This window comes from Blennius ocellaris, assembly GCF_963422515.1.
Source record: "Blennius ocellaris genome assembly, chromosome: 17".
Classification (NCBI taxonomy): domain Eukaryota; kingdom Metazoa; phylum Chordata; class Actinopteri; order Blenniiformes; family Blenniidae; genus Blennius; species Blennius ocellaris.
Window position 1 is genome coordinate 562,052 of NC_137666.1, and position 25,807 is coordinate 587,858.

A 25,807-nucleotide genomic window follows, 5' to 3' on the forward strand; every position below is an offset into this window, starting at 1 on the left:
TCGATTCCTGCAGGTACCGAGGCGCGCAGAGGCTCGCCGTTCAGTCGCCAACGTCGCAGAAACTGTCCTCAACTCCTAGTTGAGAGGAGGGGGAGGCGGCGGACTGCACCACTGCTTCTGGAGAACAAACACTGATGGTGTGTGTGTGTGTGTTATTGTGTGTGTGTGTGTGTGTGTGTGTGTGTGTGTGTGTGTGTGTGTGTGTGTGTGTGTGTGTGTGTGTGTGTGTGTGTGTGTGTGTGTGTGTGTGTGTTTCTCAGCAGGTGGAGCGTCGGCGTCCTCGGACTGCTGAGGAGCTTCACGGCGTGCTGGATGGCGTTCGAGCTCTGGAGGTTTTGATTCAGGCCGCCTCCGAATGTCAGCGTGAGTAAGAGAGAGAGAGAGAGAGGTAGAGAGAGGTAGAGAGAGGTCGAGAGAGGTAGAGAGAGGTAGAGAGAGGTAGAGAGAGGTAGTGAGAGAGAGGTAGAGAGAGGTCGAGAGAGGTAGAGAGAGGTAGAGAGAGGTAGAGAGAGGTAGAAAGAGAGAGGTAGAGAGATGCTTAAAAATGTTTTTTTAACAGACAGACATTTTACGAAGGTGAAGACATTTACAGGTCCCTGTAGCACACACACACACACACACACACACACACACACACACACACACACACACACACACTGAGTGTTTATATTACTATAATGTATTACTTCATGAGTGTGCGGCGGAGGTCATGAGATGTGTGTGTTCCTCCTGCAGGTCCTCCCCTGTTGGCCGTCCTCCTGCCGCTCCTCATCTCCTTCCTCCTGGATGAAAACGCTCGTAGCTCCGCCCCCTCCGTGTCCCGCTCCCTCCACGAGGCGGCGCTCAGGGAGCTGATGCGTCTCGGCCCGCAGCACCCGGCGGCCTTCAGGTAACCACGGATACCGTTTGTTTGCACGGCCGTGACGCTCCGGGGCGAGCTCTGATTGGTCGTTCTCCCCCCCCCCCCCCCCCAGGTCCCTCCTGACGTCGGCGCCTCACCTGAAGTCTCGGCTGGAAGCCGCCATCAAGAGCCAGCAGAGCGGCGACGCCAAGCCCGGCGGCGCTTCCCCGGCCTCCCGCAGCGCCGCCAAGTCGTCCCCGAGCATCACGCTCAAGACCAACTTCCTCTGAGGCGTCTGATTGGACGCCTGGAACACTGTGATGCGTTCACTGTCCCCCGATCAATCACTGTGATGCGTTCACTGTCCTTCAATCATCGTCGTGGTGCGTTCACTGTCGCTCAGTCGTCGCGGTGCGTTCACAGCCCCTCAGTCGTCGCGGTGCACTGTCCTTCAATCATCGCGGTGCGTTCACCGTCCCTCAGGCGTCGCGGGGCGTTCACTGTCCCTCAGTCGTCGCGGGGCGTTCACTGTCCCTCAGTCGTCGCGGTGCGTTCACTGTCCTTCAATCATCGCGGTACGTTCACTGCCCCTCAGTAGTCGCGGGGCGTTCACTGTCCCTCAGTCATCGTACTACGTTCACTGCCCCACAGTTGTCGCGGTGCATTCACTGTCCCATCAGTCGTCGCGGTGCGTTCGCTGTCCCTCAGTGATCGCGATGCGTTCGCTGTCCCTCAGTCGTCGCGGTGCGTTCAAGAACGTCGGTCCGGACGAGACTCCCCTGCCGCCTTTGGCTCTGAAATCAAAGAACGTCACTCTTTATTGTCAACAATCAGCAACAACCAATCAGTTTCCTGTCAAACCCTGAATCCGTCGGAGAGGCGGAGCCGCTCCTGATGGAGGTTCTTACCTGCAGAGGTCGCAGCCAATCAGACGTCTGGGTGAGTTTCATTGGGAACTGAAGATTGGCGCTTCGTCTCGTCACTTTGAGAACACGTCCAGCCCGTCGGGCGAGTCACTGGATCGCAGCCGGAGGTCCAGGAAGCTCCTCCGGGGGTCTGGAAGGTCACGAGGGGCGTCGGCTGGCGAAAACCACAATAACACTCTTTGTATGGAGCGGCTCTTCTCTTCTCTTTCAGTATTTCAGCATCTTTTCATCTTTCTTCCTCTTTTGATCTTCCCTTGTGATCATTTAGCATATCGGACCGGTTTCTTTGTTTCACTATCTTTTTGTCGTTAATCATTTTAATCATATTTTAGATGTTTTGCGTCTTTTCGTTTTGCATATCTGAACTTTCAGAAAGTTTAACACGCATATGAACATGTGACTCCTGCACAGCAGAGAGAACTACACTACAATGGGGAGGTTTGCTCACTAAATGAAGGTCGTTGGATCGACGGCGTCACACTTCGAATGTTAGCTGTGAAGTTTTTGGGATGTACGGTGGCCTGTGAGGGACATTTCAGCACTTTAGTTTCACAGCATGACACAATCAGACTGAATGTTTGCGTCGTCTCCAACACTAAAACTCACACTGTGTGTGTTTGTCTCTTATCACCGTGGAGTCAATCAATAAAGGTCTCGTTGAAATGCAGAGTCTGGTTTCCTTTCCTGAGTTCCAGAAGGATTTTACTGAGGCTTCCAACGATCAAACTTTAAAAAAAAAAATTACACACAGCTTTATAGAAGTATAATAATCTCTGTTGAGCTGTTAGTTGGTGTAGATGTTCTGGGATTGTCCCTCTCTATTACAGACGTCACTTCTGAACACAAAAATTTATTATTTTTTAAAACTCATCTCATTTCATGTCATCGAACTCAAAAAAAATTTGAAGAAAAGCTTTTCAAATCATATCACTAATGAATTTAAGACAGAAGAGTAACAATTTGACCTAGGACAGCAATAATGTATATATGTAACATATGTAATAGTAATACTTAATAAACATAATATAATATGATATCTATTTTTCGTAAATAGAAACACATATAACCAATGGGGTATAACGTGATTAATTGTTGATTTGGAGAAGGGCTAGTGGGCATTAGTTATTTAATTTACTTTCTTTTTTTTGGCTTAGCTTTGTTCTGTCATGTTTATATGTTTCATCTGTTTTTATTTTATTTTGTTGTTTTGTTTGCCACATATCCAAAATAAACTTTTCAATTTAAAAAAAGCATTGTTAGATATCTTGAATGGGAAAGAAATTTGTGGGCTAAAATCACATTTTTTACTTTGAATAAAAAACGCTTTCAGGCGTTTTTAAACGTTTTCCTTTTCCGGAGTTTTCAGGCTCTGTCTGGGGCGGCCGCTGGCAGCGCTGCAGTTTCCGAGCTCTCCAGCGGCCCCTGAACGCAGCAGCCTGGCTCGGCTCGGCTCTCCATTTCGGTCCGCTATCGGCCGCTCGTCGCCCCGCTCCGTCCCGTCCCGTGACGCTCTGACCTTCCGCCGCCGTTCTCACGACATGGGAGCGCCTTGATCCGGACCGCGGATATCGGCGACCACTATACGCGGCTCTTCGGCCTTCCGGCGGGACTCTGACCAGCGTCGCTCACCGAGGTGCCGAGCGTCTCCGGGCCGACTGGGGAAAAAAAAAAAAAGACGGTGAGTGGATCAGCCGGAGCTCCGGGGTCACTCGTGGCTGGTGACCGAGGCTGCGTCGCGGCCTCCCGGCTCTCCCGGAACTCGAGCCCCGCGGTTCGGTTAGTGAGTGGGAGGCCGCGGGGATTTTTTTTTTTTTTTAAAGGCCATAACGTCACATTTTAAACCCCCCCAATGAGAGCCACCCGGGGCCGTTTAACAGATCCGTGCGGGGTTAGTCAGCATAAACTGCGGTTTGATGAAAAATTAATATTTCAGGCAGCGGTTAGATTAGCTCCGGCTGCTGCTAGCCGCGGCTAACCGGCCAGCAGCAGCCGGCTGTGCGGCTCCGGCAGCCTGTAATCGGTGTTTGTGCTGAATAAGCTGCGGGTTTTATTGTGCGCTGCGGGGATCCGGAGGCTCGATTCTGCTGTTTTGACGGGTTTGTCCAGCGGCCCGACGTCGCTCTTGTTTCACCGCCGAGGCTGAGCGCTCGGTGAGGACGGCGGACTTTTACGTCTTCAGGGCCCCGCCGGAGAGCGTCCTCAGCCCGGCAGAGTCGCCCGGAGCCCGCCGGGTCCTCACGGCCCGGACTGAGGGAGGAGGAAGGGGGGGGGGGGGGGGACAAGGCCCTGGTTTAGGGGGTGAACTGGACCGTTGACACCGCTCGGGTCCCACAGTTCAGTCCTGGAGAGTCGGTTCCAGTCTGCGGGGACTTTAAAGGCCGAGGACGGAGTTTAAAGAGCCGAACAAAGGAGGTTTATTGAGGGCGAGCTGCGGAGCTTCGGTCCCCCGGAACACTGGAAACACGAGAGTGGAGAAAGTTCTGGATCTTTCTGTCCTCAACTTCATCTTCTTCATCAATCTGTGCGAAACTTAGCTCAACTTCACCAAAACACCCCCAGAGACACACTGTTATTGTCATAATTATCATTATTATGGAGTGAAAGTTTACTTCACAGGCTGAAAACATTAAAAATCTCCCTTCCTGATATGAAGGTACAATGTTAACTGTAAACTCTTTATAACTCTCTGATGTTGTGCGACTTAATTTAATCACAGATGTGTTGTTTTAATGCTTCAGTGAAAACTGAACCACACATCCACCAAACTTGTCTTCTCTTTTCTCATATTAGAGGAAGTTGGACTCTTCTAGTGTTTTTCCTCAACCTTTAGATAACAATCTCTGATTTCTTGCTACTTTTTTATTTGACGACTTTATTCCGTTGGAGGCGTTTTTCCACCAGTCCAGACGCTTCCCTTTTAAAGGTTACAAAACATCCAACAGTTTTAGATTTCGAATTGGTGGCGTTGGCCTGAGGACCTGTTAAAGATTTAACTATAAAAACGAGTGCTGCCAGACTGTAATGATCAGATTATTATAAAAAAAACAACCCCAGGAGTCGTCATAAGTGGTGTAAACATGAGCTATAGCGGTCCCATTATAGCTCCCTGTGGGACACCAGGAATTAAAATAGCTGTATTTGAGACTGACTGACGGATTTCTGTCAATATCACTCATTTAAATAATAAAAGAGAACAACACTCCTGGTGGTTCTCGAGCACAGCGAAGGCTTTACAGCAGCGAATGCTGCAAACTGTGATCAGAGTACAAATTCATGGCTCTTCTGCCGAGTGAAGACAACTTGTACTGGAGAACCGCGGCATCCTCGCCGATTACTGCGGGCGTGTGAGGTGTGATCATCCACCTTGACACGTTAGCGTGAGCCTGTTTTCTTGCGGTATTAATGCGACACGTCACATTGGTGTCAGGTGAAATGAGGACCTGAGTGAGAACCATTGAGTCATGCGTTTGTGGGGCTTGTGTCCGAGACGCTCGCTGAGCTTCCACCTGGGGAAGGAGTTGAACCTGTGGCCCGGGTGGGGGTGGGGTGGAGGGTGGGGGGTGGCTGCTGCTCACTTCACCCTCTGGACGCCGGCGGGGCTCCAGAGGAGGAGGTCCCGGCGCTCGGCGCCCATTAATCTGCGCTAAGAGGATCTGCAGCGGCACAGCTTGTTTCTGCCACCGGCAGACAGACAGACAGGCTTCAAATTAGGGTCTAATCAACTTAGCTTGGGCCCATCGGGTCTCCCAGCATGCACTGCTTCAGCGCGGCGACGCCAAAACGCAGTCTGCCTGGTTTACTGCCGCCGCCAAGCCGTTCACAGGAAGTGTGTCCCGGTAGGTACGTCCCTCACCTTTTTACAGTTCTTAAATTGGGTTGGTTGACGGGTGTGAAAAGAGAAACACTCAAACTGTCAGTTCAGCACAAATATTTTGTGTGTTTTCAATCGGGATCTTCAACAACCACGTTGGATTTTAAACGCTGCAGCGTGTGCGGTACTCCAGAGGTTCGCCTCGGCGCCTCACGTATTCAGACTCGGCATCGCTGTGGCGATGAGCTGCGTCTCCGGGTCAACGATAACGCGTTAGCCTGAGGGTGGCTAGCTGGCGAGCTAGCTGGCACAGCAGCTGGTTAATATCGCAGTGTTGAGTTGACGAGTTTTTCTGCTCCTTGTTTAACATTCTCACCTCCCGGTGTCCCGCCGGCTCAGGGTTGTGTCACCTGGTCCTGATTGCGTTCAGCTGCTCTGATTCGATCAACCGTGAGTCACATGATCGGGGTCCGCTGGCTTGAAATCCTGGCGTCCAGCTGTGCTAGCATGTTCACACAATGTTCGTCGTCCAGCTTCACTCAGACGGTCACTCGGCGTTTGGGGAGTTGTCGGTCTGACCGGCGGTCCCCGATCCGTTCCGGCCTGATGCAGACGATCCCCGGCTCTTAGGACCTGCGTCCTCCTCAACAGGTGACCAGACTTCATGTCCCAGAATCCCCTGTGAGCGCCAGCGCCTGCTGCCTGTCTCCCTTTTCGTCCCATTGGTTGGATGAGTCCCAAACAGAAACTCAGCCGAGAGCAGTGATTGGCCGCTGAGCCAGGTGAGGACGCCCACACACACACACACACTTTGTTTCCTCCACTCTTTAAATAGTCTGTTGAATGAAGAGTTGTAATCAAACTTAAGTGCCCCCCTCCTCCCCCTCCCCCCCTCCAGGCCGTCCATCATGGCGGATGTGGACCCGGACACTCTCCTGGAGTGGCTTCAGATGGGTCAGGGAGATGAGAGGGACATGCAGCTCATCGCTCTGGAGCAGCTCTGCATGCTGCTGCTCATGTCTGACAACGTGGACCGCTGCTTCGAGACGTAAGGACCTCGTCCCCCCCCCCCCCCCCCCCCCCCCCGTCCTCCTCCGTGTCCCCCTCTCACTCCCTCCTCTGTGTCCTCCTCCGTCAGGTGTCCTCCTCGGACCTTCCTGCCGGCCCTCTGCAAGATCTTCCTGGACGAGAGCGCCCCCGACAACGTCCTGGAGGTGACGGCCCGCGCCATCACGTACTACCTGGACGTGTCCGCCGAGTGCACGCGCCGGATCGTGGGCGTGGACGGCGCCATCAAGGCCCTGTGCAACCGCCTGGTGGTGGTGGAGCTCAACAACCGCACCAGCAGGGACCTGGCGGAGCAGTGTGTGAAGGTCGGCGGGCGTCGGTCCGGGCGGTGCGGTCCAGCCTCGGTGACCGTCGGGACGATTGCTTTATTGACTCGCCGTTTCCTCCCCCACCCCCCTGCAGGTGCTGGAGCTGATCTGCACCCGGGAGTCGGGCGCCGTGTTCGAGGCCGGCGGCCTGAACTGCGTGCTGAGCTTCATCAGGGACAGCGGACACCTGGTGCACAAAGACACGCTGCACTCGGCCATGGCCGTGGTGTCCCGCCTCTGCAGCAAGATGGAGCCGCAGGACTCGTCCCTGGAGACGTGCGTGGAGTCGCTGTCCAGCCTGCTGAAGCACGAAGACCACCAGGTAACCCCCGGGCACCCCCCCCCCTCCGGAGACGATCATCTGAATGTTACAGGAAACCCCCCCCCCCCCCCCTTCAGGATGCTGTTTGACCCCTGTATCTCTAAACTCCGCCCCCTCCTCCTCCAGGTGTCGGACGGCGCTCTGCGATGCTTCGCCTCGTTAGCCGACCGCTTCACCCGCCGTGGCGTGGATCCCGCCCCCTTAGCCAAACACGGCCTGACGGAGGAGCTGCTGTCCCGCATGGCGGCCGCCGGCGGCGCGGTGTCGGGCCCCGCCTCCTCCTGCAAGCCGGGCCGGCCCTCGACGGGCGCCGCCCCCTCGGCCCCCGACTCCAAGCTGAGCAACCAAGTGTCGACCATCGTCAGCCTGCTGTCCACGCTGTGCCGCGGCTCTCCGCTCGTCACGCACGTACGTTTTACACACACGCACACACACACGCACGCACACACACACACACACACACACACACACACAGACTGAACGATGAGGTGTGATCTGACGGCTCCGCCCCCCTCTGTGCTGCGTTCAGGACCTGCTGCGCTCGGCGCTGCCGGACTCCATGGAGTCGGCGCTGGGGGGGACGAGCGCTGCGTGCTGGACACCATGCGGCTGGTGGACCTGCTGCTGGTGCTGCTGTTCGAGGGACGGAAGGCGCTGCCCAAGTCCACGGCGGGTTCCACCAGCCGCATCCCCGGCCTGCGGCGCCTGGACAGCTCCGGCGAGCGCTCGCACCGGCAGCTCATCGACTGTATCCGCAGCAAGGACACCGACGCCCTGATCGACGCCATCGACACCGGAGGTCGGGCCCCGCCCCCCCCCGCAACACTCCCCCTGACCCGGCACCTCTCATAAAACCTCGTTTTAATTATTCACGACAACTTCAAAGTGTAACGCGGAGTTTTGTGTTGCAGCGTTCGAGGTGAACTTCATGGACGATGTTGGACAGACGCTCCTCAACTGGGCTTCAGCTTTCGGCACCCAGGAGATGGTGAATACGACTTGACATGTTTAATCACACACACACACACACACACACTCTCGTCAGTTTCGGGTCAAAGGTCACCTGCGCGGAGTCTCTTTGAGTTCAGCAATTGTTCAAGTCGCCGTCAGAGAGCCGAACCCTGATGTGTGTGTTTCAGGTGGAGTTTCTGTGTGAGAGAGGAGCCGATGTCAACAGAGGTCAGAGGTCATCTTCACTGCACTACGCTGCTTGTTTCGGACGCCCACAAGTAGCCAAGGTAACCAAAACACGCATGCGTGTTGAGTTTTGTGTGTGTGTTGTTTTTTTTGTGTGTTTTTTTCCAGATAATTGGCTGTAACCAGGGAAAGACTTTGTTTTATTTAGTGTGTGTGTGTGTGTGTGTGTGTGTGTGTGTGTGTGTGTGTGTGTGTGTTGACAGACTCTGCTGCGTCACGGCGCTAATCCCGACCTGCGAGACGAGGATGGCAAGACTCCTCTGGACAAAGCCAGAGAGAGAGGACACAGCGAGGTGGTGGCCATCCTGCAGTCACCTGGTCAGTGAACGCACCACGCAGCCGCCAACCTCCAGCCTGTAGAGCATCTTTCCCCCACCGACTCGTCTAATCTCTGCAGCTGTGACTGTTGACGAGCAACTGCTGTGATTTCCTCACTATAATCCACTACTTTCTTCACACACCTTAAACAATGACGTTTCTCAGTTATTAATTTTTAGGAGTTAATGAGCTGGGTGCCACCAATACATCGGTGATGTGTTCAGGTGCATCACGTAACTTTGATTTTTTTTTTTATTTGGTGGCTGTGGCTTATATTCAGCTGAGCACAGTAGTTGGGGAAATTACTGTAGTTCCTTTGTATCGACGTCAATTAATAGTGTAGCCTGACTCCTCAAGCTAGTAACATTTAGCACCAGTTACTTTATCGATAGTGAGTTACATTTTATGAGCAGTTACTCCACTAGTTATAACAGTGACTATAACTAATTCATTAGTAAGTAACACACCAGATACTGGTTTCCTTTTATCACCGGGGACGTGTGAAGTAACTCCAGGACTGTTCAAAGTGATCTTCAAAGAGACGCCGTTAAAATCTGCTCTACAACGAAACTCCTTACTTTTTACCTGCCAGAAGGAGTGAAGAGGTAACTAGTGACTGCAGCTGTTCAGTGAAACACCTGCAAGAGTGAGAAAAGAGAGACGACCCCAGTATGGAGAGAAATAAAGAGTCAGGACAGTCAGTTAGCTTGTAGAAGAGACGTCTCGGCGTGGTGCAGCTTCGTACGTAGTGAAACAAATCGTGGCCTTGCAGGCGTAATACAGCAAACAGTAATTAAAATAGACATGCGTGAGTCAACGATAACTTCAGGAGTACCAATTCCCACCTATACCAAGCAAGAGAGAATAATAAGAGTTAAGCCCAGTGCAGGTGGTCAGGACGGTGTGCCGTGTGTGTTTCAGGCGACTGGATGTGTCCGGTGAACAAGAGCGACGACAAGAAGAAGAAGGACGTGAACAAGGAGGAGGAGGAGAGCAGCGAGCCCAAAGGAGACCCCGAGATGGCCCCCATCTACCTGAAGAGGCTGCTGCCCGTTTTTGCACAAACCTTTCAGCAAACCATGCTGCCTTCTATTAGGTGACCCCCCCCCCCCCCCCCCCCCCCGCCACAGGCCCCGCCCACATCTGCGGTTGTCGCCGAGGCTGACCCCGGGTCTGTGTTTTGTTTTTTTGTGTGTGTTTCAGGAAAGCCAGTCTGGCCCTGATCAGGAAGATGGTTCATTACAGCAGCGAGCTTCTGCTGAAGGAAGTCTGTGACAGTGAGACGGGACACAACCTGCCCACGGTGCTGGTGGAGATCACTGCTACCGTCCTGGACCAGGAGGTACACACACACACACACACACACACACACACACACACACACACACACACACACACACACACACACACACACTAATTTTTTTATTTTTTTTTTTTATTAAATTATTATTATTTTTTTTAAATCCATTACAGTCATTCCAATGTGCTTTTATAGAAAAAATAGAAAAGCTCAACATCCACATGAGCAGCAGGTGTGTTTGCGACTGTGGAAAGGAAAACTCCCCAACAGGAGAAACTTTGTAGAAACCAGAGTCAGAGGTGGAGGAATTCTGAGGACCGGTTGTGGTGAAAGGATGGAGGAGAGGAGAGGAGAGGAGAGGAAAGACAGAGGGATAGACTGGGTGGGGAGAACATACAATACCCTTGTTAGTGCTACATACAATTTTCCTTTTTTTTTCTTCGTTATAATACAATAATCACAGTGATCCAATTATTTTCCAACTGCCATGAGATGAAACCAGCCTGAGCAACAACAGAGCAAAAACCAAAATAATCACAACAATGATAGCAAAGACACACAGACAGTAGTAACAGACTCGTGCCGTTCCTTCACCAAACCCCCCCCCCCCCCCTCTGCCAGGACGACGACGACGGCCACCTCCTGGCCCTGCAGATCATCAGAGACCTGGTGGACAAAGGCGGCGACGTCTTCCTGGACCAGCTCGCCCGACTGGGCGTCATCAACAAGGTGTCGACTCTGGCGGGGCCGGCGTCCGACGACGAGAACGAGGACGAGGCCAAACCCGAGAAGGTAACGCCGACAGGAGCGTCAAACGATAACGGCGCCGGAGCCGTTGAAATCTTTTTTGCAAAACCAAAAAATGAACTATTCTCGTCGTCCGGTGTGACGGATGGACAGATTCGTTGAGGAAGTTTCGTTTCTCTTTGTGTCGTGGTGCGTTCACTGACCGCAGGAAAGAAGCCGCGTGACTCGTGTGTCTCCCCCGCAGGAGGAGGAGGTGCAGGAGGACGCCAGGGAGATCCAGCAGGGGAAGCCGTACCACTGGAGGGACTGGTCCATCATCAGGGGCCGCGACTGCCTCTACATCTGGTCGGACGCCGCCGCCCTGGAGCTCTCCAACGGCTCCAACGGCTGGTTCCGCTTCATCCTGGACGGGAAGCTGGCCACCATGTACTCCAGCGGGAGCCCCGAGGGCGGCTCCGACAGCTCCGGTACACCTCCGCGCCGCACGCACACGCCACACCGAGCCGTACCGCCCTACTTAACCCTACCCGTCCCCCCCCAGAGTCCCGCAGCGAGTTCCTGGAGAAGCTCCAGCGGGCGCGCAGCCAGGTGAAGCCGGTGACGGCCAGCCAGCCCGTGCTGTCCAGCGTGGGCCCCACCAAGCTGACGGTGGGCAACTGGTCGCTCACCTGCCTGAAGGACGGCGAGATCGCCATCCACAACTCGGACGGCCAGCAGGCCACCATCCTGAAGGAGGACCTGCCCGGCTTCGTGTTCGAGTCCAACCGGGGAACCAAGCACTCGTTCACGGCCGAGACGTCGCTGGGTGAGTCCCGCTAGACGGGCTGCACGTTTGGCTAGTTTGTTGTGCTAACGTAGAGTGTGTGTGTGTGTGTGTGTGTGTGTGTAGGCTCCGAGTTCGTGACGGGCTGGACGGGGAAGCGCGGCAGGAAGTTAAAGTCGAAGCTGGAGAAGACGAAGCAGAAGGTGAAGAGCATGGCCCGGGAGCTGTACGACGACCACTTCAAGGCGGTGGAGAGCATGCCCCGGGGGGTGGTGGTCACCCTGAGGAACATCTCCACACAGCTGGAGTCCGCCTGGGAGCTGCACACACACCGACAGGTCTGCACACACACGCACACACACACACACACACACACACACACTGTGTTGTGATTCCGCCGTGTTCTATGGAACGTTACAGGAAATCCTTCCTTAGACTTTTTAACTCTTCTTCCTCCATCAGAGCCTCCATCACCACCTGGACTAAATTACATTGATACTTATATTATATCATATATTTCATATTTCATATGGCATATTGCATGTACATATACATATATTTATACATGTGCAAGTACACTATTACCATTGGCATTATTATTATTATAAGTATACTATTACTATTATTATTATTATTATTATTATATTACTGATATATATATTGTTATTGTTATATTATTGCTACCATTATTAGTAGTACTATACACGAATATAATACACTATTACACATTGTTATTATCTGTGTTATTGTTGTTATTATTATATAATGCCTACTTCTAATGGCTCTGCCACTGCACCTTACTATTTATTTATTTATCTTGCTTTTATCTCGTCTTATTTCTAAGTGTCCATGTTCTGTTCTGTGTTTTACTTTATGTCTTATACCCAGATATTTTAATTTTTTAATTTTTTACGTATGTACCAGATTGCTGCAACAAGACAATTTCCCTTCGGGGATGAATAAAGTAATTATCTATCTCTCTATCTTCTCACTGTGTGGTGTCGACGTGGCGTTCCAGTGCTCGGAGGGCGAGAACACGTGGAGGGACCTGATGAAAACGGCGCTGGAGAACCTGATCGTTGTGTTGAAGGACGAAAACACAATTTCCCCGTACGAGATGTGCAGCAGCGGCCTGGTTCAGGCTCTCTTCACCGTGCTCAACAACGTGAGTCGACGACGGGCGTCACACTAACCGGTCTAAAAAAAAATGCTGAGTCGGCATTAAAAGTGCCAACTCGCTTGTTATAAATGCTGAGTCCATATGAAAATGCTGTGTCGGTATGAAAATACTGACTCGCTAGTTGTATGCCCAGTCTGTGTTAGAAGAGGCAGTAGAAAAATGCTGACTCATTCTTTATATGCTGAGTCAGTATAAAAATAGTGACTCACTAGTTGTATGCCCAGTCTGTTAGAAGAGTCGGTATAAAAATGCTGACTCATTCTTTATATGCTGAGTCTATATGAAAATGCTGAGTCAGTATAAAAATACTGACTCGCTAGTATGCCCAGTCTGTGTAGAAGAGTCGGTATAAAAATGCTGACTCATTTTTTATATGCTGAGTTGATATGAAAATGCTGATTCAGTGTTTTAAAAAAAAAAATGGAGACTCACTTGTTATTTGCTGACTCGGTAAAAATGCCGACTCACTCAGTATATGAAAAAGCTGAGTCAGTGTCAAAATGCTGAGTCGGTACTTAATCTGGTTAACGATAATGTGAGTGGTTATTCTGAAGTAAAACACTGACAAGTTCAAAGTCCTTTTGTATTTGTTGGACGATGCATCAATTGTGTGTGTGTGTGTGTGTGTGTGTGTGTGTGTGTGTGTGTGTGTGTGTGTGTGTGTGTGTGTGTGTGCGCACAGAGTGTGGACCTGGACCTGAAAAATGATTGTAAGCCTTTAATGGAGAGGATCAATGTCTTCAAGGCGGCTTTCAGCGAGAATGAAGACGACGAAAGGTAACGACACGAGTCCACTCGCCGCTTGTACGCTTCATTTTTATGTGTGTTGATGGATTAACAAGTGTGTGTGTGTGTGTGTGTGTGTGTGTGTGTGTTTGCAGCCGACCAGCCGTTGCCTTAATCCGTAAACTGATAGCAGTCCTGGAGTCGATCGAACGTCTACCTCTGCACCTGTACGACACTCCGGGATCCTCATACAACCTGCAGGTGAGCCGCCGAGTCATGTTTTGTCCCGACGGTCCCGCCTATCGCCGTCCCCCCTCTCACGGCTCTGTGCGTTTGCCCGTCAGATCTTGACGCGGAGGCTGCGCTTCCGTCTGGAGCGGGCGCCGGGCGAGACGGCGCTGATCGACCGGACGGGCCGCATGCTGAAGATGGAGCCGCTGGCCACCGTGGAGTCGCTGGAGCAGTACCTGCTGAAGATGGTGGCCAAGCAGTGGTACGACTTCGAGCGCTCGTCCTTCGTGTTCGTGAGGAAGCTGAGGGAGGGTCAGACCTTCTCCTTCCGGCACCAGCACGACTTCGACGAGAACGGGATCATCTACTGGGTCGGAACCAACGCCAAGTAAGAGCCTTTGTCTGTACCCCCCCCCCCTCTGGACCCGGGAATCCCTCGTTTCCCGCCGTGGGTCGCTTACGTTTCCCCGTCCCGGCCGCGTGCAGGACGGCGTACGAGTGGGTGAACCCGGCGGCGTACGGCCTGGTGGTGGTGACCTCGTCGGAGGGGCGGAACCTCCCGTACGGCCGGCTGGAGGACATCCTGAGCCGGGACAGCTCCGCCCTCAACTGCCACACCAACGACGACAAGAACGCCTGGTTCGCCGTGGACCTGGGCCTCTGGGTCATCCCCTCCGCCTACACCCTGAGGCACGCCAGGTCAGGAGACTAACGCACCGACACCCCGGGACACTCCCGGGGGACGAAACAAACGCACCCATACTGAGATTCCCCGAACGAATTCAGCTTCACTCATAGAGATGATGGATGACCCACTAAAATACTTCTGTCATGTCTCCTCCTCTTCCTCCTGCTCTTCCTCCTCCTCCTCCTCTTCGTCCTCCTCTTCCACCTCCTCTTCGTCCTCCTCCTCTTCCTCCTCTTTGTCCTCCTCTTTGTCCTCCTCTTTGTCCTCCTCTTCGTCCTCCTCTTCGTCCTCCTCTTTGTCCTCCTCCTCCTGCTCTTCCTCCTCCTCTTCGTCCTCCTCTTCGTCCTCCTCTTCGTCCTCCTCTTTGTCCTCCTCCTCCTGCTCTTCCTCCTCCTGTTCCTCCTGTTCCTCCTGTTCCTCCTCCTCTTCGTCCTCCTCCTCCTCTTCCTCCTCCTCTTCCTCCTGCTCTTCCTCCTCCTCTTCCTCCGCTTCATCCTCCTCCTCTTCCTCCTCTTCGTCCTCCTCTTCCACTTCCTCCTCCTCCTGCTCTTCCTCCTCCTGCTCTTCTTCCTCCTCCTCTTCCTCCTCCTCTTCCACCTCTTCCTCCTCCTGCTCTTCCTCCTCCTCTTCCTCCGCTTCATCCTCCTCCTCTTCCTCCTCTTCGTCCTCCTCTTCCACTTCCTCCTCCTCCTGCTCTTCCTCCTCCTGCTCTTCTTCCTCCTCCTCTTCCTCCTCCTCTTCCACCTCTTCCTCCTCCTCCTCTTCCTCCTGCTCTTCTTCCTCCTCCTCTTCTTCCTCCTCCTCTTCCACCTCTTCCTCCTCCTGCTCTTCCTCCTGCTCCTCTTCCTCCTCCTCTTCCTCCTGCAGGGGTTATGGTCGCTCTGCGTTGAGGAACTGGGTGTTTCAGGTGTCTAAGGACGGCCAGACGTGGACGACTCTGTACACCCACGTTGACGACAGCAGTCTGAATGAACCAGGGTAAGTCGCTTCCTTGACCTTGACGATGGTCTGTGTCGTCGTCGTCGTCGTCGTCGTTGACGACGGTCTGTGTCGTCGTCGTCGTCGTTGACGACGGTCTGCGTCTGTGTCTCAGCTCGACGGCCACGTGGCCTCTGGACCCGTCCAAAGACGAGAAGCAGGGCTGGAGGCACATCCGCATCAAGCAGATGGGGAAGAACGCCAGCGGACAGACGCACTACCTCTCTCTGTCCGGACTGGAACTGTACGGCAACGTGAGCGCCGTCTGCGAGGACCAGCTGGGTGAGTCGCGCTGTCCGCCGCCGCCATCGCCGCCCGCCAGCGTCTCCGCCGAGGCTGACGTCCCCCGCCCCCGTCTCGTCTCGTCTCGTCCCTTCAGGTAAAGCTGTGAAGGAGGCCGAGGCCAACCTGCGCCGCCAGCGCCGCCTCTTCCGCTCCCAGGTGATGAAGTACATCGTACCTGGGGCGCGCGTCGTCCGCGGCATCGACTGGAAGTGGCGCGACCAGGACGGCAACCCGGCCGGCGAGGGCACGGTCACCGGCGAGGCGCACAACGGTAAGACGGGCACACGTCTCGTGCGGGGTGACGACGGGTGGAGCGCAATATGAGACCTGCAGAGAGCTGACCTCTGACCTCTGACCTCTGACCCCAGAGTGTGACACAACATCATGCTCAGCTAGCAGCAGGGTTCAAACATGTTATTGCAGGAAGGGTTAAAAAAAAAAAAAAAAGGGCGGTGTGTTTGGACTTCTTTCACTTTGTGCTTCTGACGCTTCGCATTTTGCCGCCAAAATTCTCCTCCCTTTTGCTTTGAGTGTCGTTTTCTGTGACTGTTCATATTTTTCTCTGGTCGCCTCACGTCAACATGTCGGCAGTGATAATGTTTCTCTGAAATCAGGACTGAGAAGAGCTCATCTCTTCACACACTGACCCCCTTTTTTCCCCCCCTGATGACTCACAAGAAGCTCTCGTCACGAGAATCGGCCGTAAAATTTCGTTTTCCATATTTATCTGATCTGTGACGAATTGTAAATAGAAATCTTCCATCAACCATCTCAAAATCGAAGGGGCGTGTCCTCATGCTCCGGGCAATAGGACAGGTTGAATTGGCCCCGCCCCCCCTTGTTAATTTGATCCCTATCGCAGGTGATTTTGGGAGTCGATCACATCTGGAGCCCCTCATGTTGTTTACACATGCAGATGTTTTGATCGATTTGTTTTCCGTTCCTCTTTGTGACCTCGAAGACTTCCTCTGCTCTGTAGTCAGTGTGGAGCCGATCTGACTGTAAGCTGCTTCTGTCACTCTGTTTCTGTCTGTCTCTCTGTTCCTGTCTGTCTCTGTCCGTCTGTCTCTCTGCCGGGTCTCTGACATCCATCCGTCCGTCTCCTCCTGTCTCTCTGTTCATCCAGGCTGGATTGATGTAACCTGGGATGCTGGCGGCTCTAACTCTTACCGTATGGGCGCTGAAGGGAAGTTTGACCTCAAGCTTGCCCCAGGGTACGACCCTGAGTCGGCTGCCACAGCGCCGTCACCCAAACCTGTCTCATCCACTGTTTCAGGCCCCGCCTCCTCTGCGGTGGGACCCTTGGCAATGGCCGTGGGCGGCGGCGCCATTGCCACCTCCTCGTCGTCGTCGTCCACCTCGTCCTCCTCGCAGCAGCAGTCGTGGAGCAGCCTGGTGAAAAATAACTGCCCGGACAAGGGCGGGGCCTCGTCGCTGGGCGGGGCCAGCTCGTCCAGCCGGAAGGGCAGCAGCAGCTCCGTGTGCAGCGTGGCCTCCTCCTCCGACATCAGCCTCGGCTCCTCGGCCGGGCTGCCGGGCGCCGCCGGCCCGCGGCCGGAGAGGAGGGCCGACGGGCTGCCGCTGGACCCGGGCGCCATGCTGGGGGGCGGGGTCTGCCCCGACGGACACCTGCAGGAGCCCATCGTGGTGCTGTCCTCCGCCGTGGAGGGCGGCTCCGGCTCGGCGTCCAGCTCCGGCACGCTCACCGCCGACGCGTCCGCCGTCGGCGACGACGACGCCAGGAACAAAGACTCGGCGGCCGACCCGGCCGCCGCCATCTCCATGGGGCTGGTGAGCGTGAGCTCGCCCGACGTCAGCTCGGTGTCGGAGTCGTCCAGCAAGGACGCGCCGTCCCAGCGGCCCCTCTGCTCGGCCACCAACGCCCGGCTGTCCGTCAACTCGCTGCTGGCGGCCGGCGCCCCCATGAGCTCCAGCGCCAGCGTGCCCAACCTGTCGTCGCGGGAGGCCAGCCTCATGGAGTCCTTCGTCCGCCGCGCGCCCAACATGTCGCGCACCAACGCCACCAACAACATGAACCTGAGCCGCAGCAGCAGCGACAACAACACCAACACGCTGGGCAGGAACGTCATGAGCACGGCCAGTGAGTAGCCGCACCACACCGCCGCGGGCAGTTAGCCTGCAGGCTAGCGCCCGTTGGCGGCGGCGTCTCGCCACACGGCGATACGCTTCTGTCCTCTTGGCCAAGACCTTCACTTCCTCCGCCGCCGTGACGACTGAAGTCCTTCAGTGGCCGGACGGTCTGCAGCTGATGATGATGCTTCATGATACTTTACACTTCTTCTTCCTCTCTCTCGCTCTCTCTCTCGCTCTGTCTCTGTCTCTCTCTCTTTGTCTCTCTCTCTGTCTCTGTCTCTCTCTCTTTGTCTCTCTCTCTGTCTCTCTCTGTCTCTCTCTCTCTCTCTCTCTCTCTGTCTCTGTCTCTCTGTCTCTGTCTCTCTCTCTGTCTCTCTCTGTCTCTCTCTGTCTCTGTCTCTGTCTCTCTCTCTCTCTCTGTGTCTCTGTCTCTCTCTCTTTGTCTCTCTCTCTGTCTCTCTCTGTCTCTCTGTCTCTCTCTCTCTCTCTCTCTCTGTCTCTCTCTCTCTGTCTCTCTCTCTTTGTCTCTCTCTCTGTCTGTCTGTCTCACTCTCTCTGTCTCTCTCTCTCTTTGTCTCTGTCTCTTTCTCTGTCTGTCTCTCTGTCTGTCTCTCTTTGTCTCTGTCTCTCTCTCTGTCTCTCTCTCGCTCTCTCTGTCTCTCTTGCTTTCTCTCTCTTTCGCTTTCTCTCTCGCTTTCTCTCTCTCTCTCTCTCTCTCTCTCCACATCTGTAGAACAGCGATTCATTAGAGGTCAGAAATGTACAAAACAAAGAAGATTAATTAAAAACGACAGTATTTCATGATGAGAGGATGCATGTTAGCATACAGCATGTTAGCATACAGCATGTTAGCATACAGCATGTTAGCGCAGGCGTATGCTGATTGTGGGGGCGTGGCCCCGCCGGGTCACGTGACCCTTGAGCTCCGACGAACGTCTCGTCTCGCCCGCAGCCTCTCCTCTCATGGGCGCTCAGAGCTTCCCCAACCTCACCACCACCGGCACCACCTCCACCGTCACCATGTCCACCTCCATAGTCACCAGCAGCAATAATGTAGCCACGGCAACCACCGGCCTGTCGGTGGGACAGTTGCTCAGCAACACCCTGACGACCAGCCTGACGTCCACGTCCAGCGAGAGTGACACGGGTCAGGAGGCGGAGTTCTCTCTCTACGGTGGGTGACCCTGCAGTGTGTGTGTGTGTGTGTGTGTGTGTAGTTCTCACATCTTGTCTGTCCCCGTCCCCCCCGCAGACTTCCTGGACAGCTGCCGGGCAAACACCCTGCTGGCCGAGCTGGACGACGAGGAGGACCTTCCAGAACCGGACGAGGACGACGACGAGAACGAAGACGACAATCAGGAGGACCAAGAATACGAGGAGGTCCTGGTATGAGACGTCGTCATACCGGTGGACGGAGACGCAGCAGCTCCGTACTGACGCTGTCTCCGTCTCTGTCTGTGTCCAGGAGGAGGAGGAGTACGAGACCAAAGGAGGACGCAGGAGGACCTGGGACGATGACTTTGTCCTCAAGAGACAGTTCTCAGCTCTTGTCCCCGCCTTCGACCCGCGACCAGGGAGGACCAACGTCCAGCAGACCACCGACCTGGAGATCCCGTCTCCAGGGACTCCTCGGTCGGAGGTTCAGGAGGAGGTGGAGTGTGCTCCGTCTCCTCACCTGTCTCTCACCCTGAAGGTACGCACACGCCATCCTCCGTTCTGATTGGACGTCTCTGTCCTCCGCTTCTGATTGGACGTCTCTGTCCTCCGCTTCTGATTGGACGTCTCTGTCCTCCGTTCTGATTGGACGCTTGCTTTTGTGGCTCCCGAGAGGAGACTTTTAGAAACTGGTTCAAATCCGTGTGGAAACGCTGCTACTGCTTCAGGAGTAAACACCTAGCTTACAGGCTGTAAGCCGCTAGGTTTTGAACACTGCGGCTAATTAATGTGTTTTTACTCGCTAACGGGCTTCACGCCGCCAGATTCTGCTTCTGCATGTCGACACCTGCTGGTTTGAGCCTCTGCTTTGCCAAAACTTGGCCTGAAAATGAGATTTCTGCTCTTCCTGATGTCGAGCGCTGCTTTCCGTGGTCCTGCAGCTGACGGCCATGAGTGGTGCGTTCAGGTGCATCACGTAAAGCCGCCGACTGGACATAATTTTCAGCGTTTCTGCCGTTACACTGTAAACACAAACTGGGGTTCTATATAAACTAGTTATATCGATGATTGGATGTTTACTACTTCCTGCCCCCCCCCAGGTGGCCGGCCTGGGTACGACCCGTGAGGTGGAGCTCCCCCTGTCCAACTACAAGTCCACCATCTTCTACTACGTCCAGCGACTTCTGCAACTGTCCTGCAACGGATCCGTGAAGACGGACAAACTGCGGCGCATCTGGGAGCCGACGTACACGTAAGAGGGGCGGAGGAGGGGGAGGAGGTGGAGGAGGTGGAGGAGGAGGATGAGGGGGAGGGGGGGGGAGGGGGAGGCTGAGCCTGAGCGCCGCGGGTCACTGGTGTTAGACCGAAGCTTCTGTTTTCACACAAAGCTGAGTCATGATCGGATGTGTTGTTTTTGTGTTCTCATTAGTGGTGAGAAGTGCTGAGTCATGCTCGTACAGTGTGTGTGTGTTGATACATATGTGTGTGTGTCTCTCAGGATCATGTACCGGGAGCTGAAGGACTCAGACAAAGAGAAGGAGAGCAGCAAGATGGTGAGTCATCCTGTCGCATCACAACAGTCTCGCACTCACCGAGCCCCTGACCCCTGACCTCTGACCCCTGACCCCTCGCCTCCCCAGGACTTCTGCGAGCACGGCGTCGGCGGTCGCTCCGGCGGCCTGAGTCCGAGCTCCGTGTCGGCCAATCAGAGCAGCGAGATCCTGGGCGGCGCCCGGGAGGCGGCGCAGGCCAAGGCGGGCTGCGGCCAGAACGCCTGCGGCGTGGAGGACGTCCTGCAGCTGCTGCGCATCCTCTACATCATCGGGGGGGACGACGCCTCCAACGCACGCACGCTGCAGGAGGGTACGGACACACACACACACACACACACACACACACACACACACACACACACACACACACACACACACACACGCACACACACGTGAGCCATCAACAGTGTGTGTGTCTGCAGACGTGGACGAGCTGCAGTTCAACGCGTCTCCAGAAGAATTCACCAGCAAGAAAATCACCACAAAGATCCTGCAGCAGATCGAGGTCAGTGTGGGAGACGCGCGGCGCGCGGCGTCCGTCCGTCCTACCGGAGTATAACGGGGTGTTTGGCGTCCCGCAGGAACCTCTGGCGCTGGCGAGCGGCGCTCTGCCCGACTGGTGTGAGCAGCTCACCTCCAAGTGTCCTTTCCTGATCCCCTTCGAGACGCGGCAGCTCTACTTCACCTGCACGGCGTTCGGCGCGTCCAGGTGAGCGTGAGGAGCGCCGCCACACACACACACACACACACACACACACCTGGTGTGTGACACGCTGACCGTGTGTCTCCGCTCAGGGCCATCGTGTGGCTGCAGAACCGCCGCGAGGCGACCATGGAGCGCTCGCGGCCGTCCACCACGGTGCGGCGCGACGACCCGGGGGAGTTCCGGGTGGGCCGGCTCAAACACGAGCGGGTCAAGGTGCCCCGGGGGGAGGCCATGATGGAGTGGGCGGAGTCCGTCATGCAGCTGCACGCCGACCGCAAGTCCGTGCTGGAGGTGAGAGGAGGGGGAGGCGGCGGCGGCGCCGCCCTGCTGGAGGAGCGCCGGACTGCACCACTGCTTCTGGAGAACAAACACTGATGGTGTGTGTGTGTGTTATTGTGTGTGTGTGTGTGTGTGTGTGTAGGTGGAGTTCCAGGGGGAGGAGGGAACTGGCCTCGGTCCCACTCTGGAGTTTTACGCTCTGGTGGCTGCAGAGTTCCAGAGGACGTCTCTCGGCATCTGGCTGTGTGACGACGACTTCCCCGACGACGAGTCACGACAGGTTGGACACACACACACACACACACACACTGGTCCAGACACGACACACTCACACACACACACACTGGTCCAGACACAACACACACACACACACACACACTGATCCAGACACAACACACACACACACACACACTGGTCCAGACACACACACACACACACACACACACACACACACACGCACACACACACACGCACACACACTGATCCAGACACAACACACACTGATCCAGACACAACACACACACACACACACACACACACACTGGTCCAGACACACACACACACGCTGGTCCAGACACACACACACACACGCTGGTCCAGACATGACACACACACACACACACACTGATCCAGACACAACACACACACACACACACACACACACACACTGGTCCAGACACACACACACACACACGCTGGTCCAGACACACACACACACACACTGGTCCAGACACACACACACACACGCTGGTCCAGACACACACACACACACGCTGGTCCAGACACACACACACACACACTGGTCCAGACACACACACACACACGCTGGTCCAGACACACACACACAGGTCCAGACATGACACACACACACACACACTGATCCAGACACAACACACACACACACACACTGATCCAGACACAACACACACACACACACACTGATCCAGACACCACACACACACACACACACACACACACACACTGGTCCAGACACACACACGCACAGACAGGTCCAGACATGACACACACACACACACACACACACACACACACACCCCCCCCTCACCAGGACCGTCTCCGCCCCAGGTGGACCTCGGCGGCGGCCTGAAGCCGCCCGGGTTCTACGTGCAGCGCTCCTGCGGCCTGTTCCCGGCGCCGTTCCCTCAGGACAGCGAGGAGCTGGAGCGCGTCACCAAGCTGTTCCACTTCCTGGGCGTCTTCCTGGCCAAGTGCGTCCAGGACAACCGCCTGGTGGACCTGCCGGTGTCGCAGCCCTTCTTCAAGCTGCTCTGCATGGGCGACATCAAGTCCAACATGAGCAAGCTGCTGTACCAGTCGCGCGGCTCGCCGCCGCCGCCGCCGGGCCTGGACCCGGAGCGGCTGCACCTGCAGCCCTTCCTGCTGCTGTCCGAGGTGCAGTCGGAGGCGTCCACCGAGGAGAGCCAGGAGACCTTCTCCGTGGGCAGCTTTGACGAGGACTCCAAGTCCGAGTTCATCATGGACCCGCCCAAGCCCAAACCGCCCGCCTGGTACCACGGCATCCTGACCTGGGACGACTTCCACCTCGTCAACCCGCACAGGTGAGGCCGGACCGCCGCCGCCACCGGGCCGCCGTGGGTCCCGGACTCACTGTGGGCCTCGGGTCCTAGACTCCCTGTGGGCCTCGGGTCCCGGACTCGCTGTGGGCCTCGGGTCCCTGACTCGCTGTGGGCCTCGGGTCCCTGACTCGCTGTGGGCCTCGGGTCCCTGACTCGCTGTGGGCCTCGGGTCCCGGACTCGCTGTGGGCCTCGGGTCCCTGACTCGCTGTGGGCCTCGGGTCCCGGACTTCCTGTGGGCCTCGGGTCCTTGACTCGCCGTGGGCCTCGGGTCCTTGACTCGCCGTGGGCCTCGGGTCCTTGACTCGCCGTGGGCCTCGGGTCCTTGACTCGCCGTGGGCCTCGGGTCCTTGACTCACTGTGGGCCGCGGGTCCCGAGAGGAGACTTTTAGAAAATGGTTCAAATCCGTGTGGAGTAAACACGTAGCTTACAGGCTGTAAGCCGCTAGGTTTTGAACACTACGGCTAATTAATGTGTTTTCACTTGCTAACGGGCTTCACGCCGCCAGATTCTGCTTCTGCATGTCGACACCTGCTGGTTTGAGCCTCTGCTTCGCCAAAACTTGGCCTGAAAATGAGATTTCTGCTCTTCCTGATGTCGAGCGCTGCTTTCCGTGGTCCGGCAGCTGACGGCCATGAGTGGTGCGTTCAGGTGCATCACGTAAAGCCGCCTACTGCACATCATTTTCAGCGTTTCTGCCGTTACACTGTAAACACACACTGGGGTTCTATATAAACTAGTTATATCGACCCATGAAACTTTAATCTGGAGTTTATCCACTGATTGGATGTTTACTACTTCCTGCCCCCCCCCCCCCCCCCCCCCCCCCCCCCCCAGAGCGAGCTTCCTGAAGGAGGTCAAGGAGCTGGCGGTGAAGAGGAGGCAGATTCTGACCAGCAAGAGTCTTTCTGAGGACGAGAAGAACACCAGGCTGCAGGACCTGATGCTGAGGAACCCTCTGGGGTCTGGACCCCCGCTCAGCATCGAAGACCTCGGGTAACACACACACACACGCACACACACACACACACACACACACACACACACAGGTGAGAGTGCTCTCACACGGCTCGGCGTTTCCCTGCAGGTTGAACTTCCAGTTCTGTCCGTCCTCCAAAGTTCACGGTTTCTCTGCAGTGGACCTCAAACCCAACGGAGACGACGAGGTAACCATGGCAACAGATGCAGACTCACACAGTTGTCACAGCGCGTCGTCCTCATTCTGTGTGTGTGTGTGTGTGTGTGTAGATGGTCACCATGGAGAACACTGAGGAGTACGTGGAGCTCATGTTTGACTTCTGTATGCACACTGGGATCCAGAAACAGATGGAGGCCTTCAGAGGTACACAACACACACACACACTGGTCCAGACACAACACACACACACACACACCCACCCACCCAGTATGTGACTCCTCCTCCTCTTCCTCCTCCTCCTCCTCCTCAGAGGGCTTCAACCGAGTCTTTCCCATGGAGAAGCTGAGCTCCTTCAGCCATCGGGAGGTGCAGATGATTCTCTGTGGGAACCAATCGCCTTCCTGGACTGCCGATGACATCATCAACTACACTGAACCAAAGCTGGGTTACACCAGAGACAGGTGAGAGCGGGTGGAGTCACACTACCCCACCCCCCCCGGGCCCGGAGGCCAGGTCACTGTATTAACTCCTCCTCTCCTCCTCTGCTCCTCCTCTTCTGCGCCTCCTCCTCCTCCTCCTCTGCTCCTCCCCAGTCCCGGCTTCCTGAGGTTTGTCACAGTTTTATGTGGGATGTCTTCAGACGAGAGAAAAGCCTTCCTGCAGTTCACTACCGGCTGCTCCACGCTGCCCCCGGTGGCCTGGCCAACCTGCACCCCCGCCTCACCATCGTCAGGAAGGTAAACCTGGTGGCCCCACCAGCCTTAAAGTCTCTCTCTCTCTCTCTCGCTCACTCGCTCCCTCTAACCCGATTGGCCCCTCCCCCCAGGTGGACGCCACAGACTCCAGCTACCCGTCGGTGAACACGTGCGTTCACTACCTGAAGCTGCCCGAGTATTCGTCGGAGGACATCATGCGGGAGCGCCTGTTAGCCGCCACCATGGAGAAAGGCTTCCACCTCAACTGAGCGCCGCCGCCGCCGCCACCGCCGCACTGAGCATGCTCCTCCTCTCACCTGCTCGCCACGTGACGGACGGCTCAGCCAGCCAATCAAACCAGCCCGACGACCGACCGACCGACCGACTTGACCAACCGACAGACAGACAGACTGAACGCCGCAGGAGGGGGAGGGGCTTTTTATGTTGCAGAATGAAAATGAATAAGCTGCTCCTGCTCCTCCTCCTGCTCCCCCGAGCTGCTGCTGGTTTGTTTTCTGAAGCTGCAGCTGCTGTGTGTGTGTGTGTGTGTGTGTGTGTGTGTGCGTGTGTGTGTGTGTGTGAGTGAGAGAGCGCGTGTGTGTGTGTGTGTTGACCTCCTGTCTGTTGGATTTAGTGCCTGGTTTGACTTGTAGCTTCTGTTTTCAGTTCCTCCTGCTCCTCCCGTTTGTTTGTTTGTTTGTTTGTGTTTTGGTTTTCCGTGTGAGTGCGCCGCCCTGGTGGACGGTGGGAGGCGCCGTCAAGCAGCTCTGCTCTCTGTATTTTCTTTGTATATTATAAACATTTATTTAACTCGAGTTGCAGTTTGAGGTAAACAAGATATTTTCAAATGTGTATGCTCCAAAAAAAAAAAAAATCATTAAAATGTTTGCAAAGTATGAAG

General features: G+C 55.2%; 2 protein-coding genes across 2 annotated transcripts in view; both read left to right on the forward strand.

Moving 5' to 3' along the window:
* Window positions 1-2,413, forward strand: part of heatr5a (HEAT repeat containing 5a) — a 12,957-nt gene extending 10,544 nt beyond the window's left edge. The window contains 4 exon segments of the mRNA XM_080512565.1: window positions 14-78; window positions 264-363; window positions 736-889; window positions 975-2,413. Of these exon segments, the coding sequence (XP_080368691.1) occupies window positions 14-78; window positions 264-363; window positions 736-889; window positions 975-1,131 (476 nt within the window). The 3' untranslated portion in view covers window positions 1,132-2,413.
* An 804-nt stretch (window positions 2,414-3,217) lies between these two features.
* hectd1 (HECT domain containing 1) lies at window positions 3,218-25,794 on the forward strand. The gene is given in 44 exon segments (XM_080512987.1): window positions 3,218-3,445; window positions 6,230-6,360; window positions 6,477-6,626; window positions 6,717-6,951; window positions 7,049-7,276; window positions 7,403-7,684; window positions 7,806-7,848; window positions 7,851-8,075; window positions 8,188-8,264; window positions 8,416-8,514; window positions 8,677-8,791; window positions 9,713-9,887; window positions 9,995-10,133; window positions 10,713-10,883; window positions 11,083-11,305; window positions 11,380-11,643; window positions 11,728-11,939; window positions 12,620-12,766; window positions 13,464-13,558; window positions 13,663-13,768; window positions 13,852-14,126; window positions 14,225-14,437; window positions 15,294-15,404; window positions 15,520-15,686; window positions 15,784-15,960; window positions 16,816-17,790; window positions 18,736-18,957; window positions 19,036-19,171; window positions 19,173-19,476; window positions 20,039-20,190; window positions 20,437-20,491; window positions 20,579-20,801; window positions 20,914-20,996; window positions 21,073-21,200; window positions 21,287-21,488; window positions 21,619-21,756; window positions 22,563-23,056; window positions 23,911-24,069; window positions 24,161-24,239; window positions 24,322-24,415; window positions 24,522-24,672; window positions 24,805-24,902; window positions 24,905-24,948; window positions 25,038-25,794. Coding segments are annotated over 42 exon segments (7,794 nt in total). The 5' UTR covers window positions 3,218-3,445; window positions 6,230-6,360; window positions 6,477-6,486; the 3' UTR covers window positions 25,176-25,794.
* Window positions 25,795-25,807: the final 13 nt, after the last annotated feature.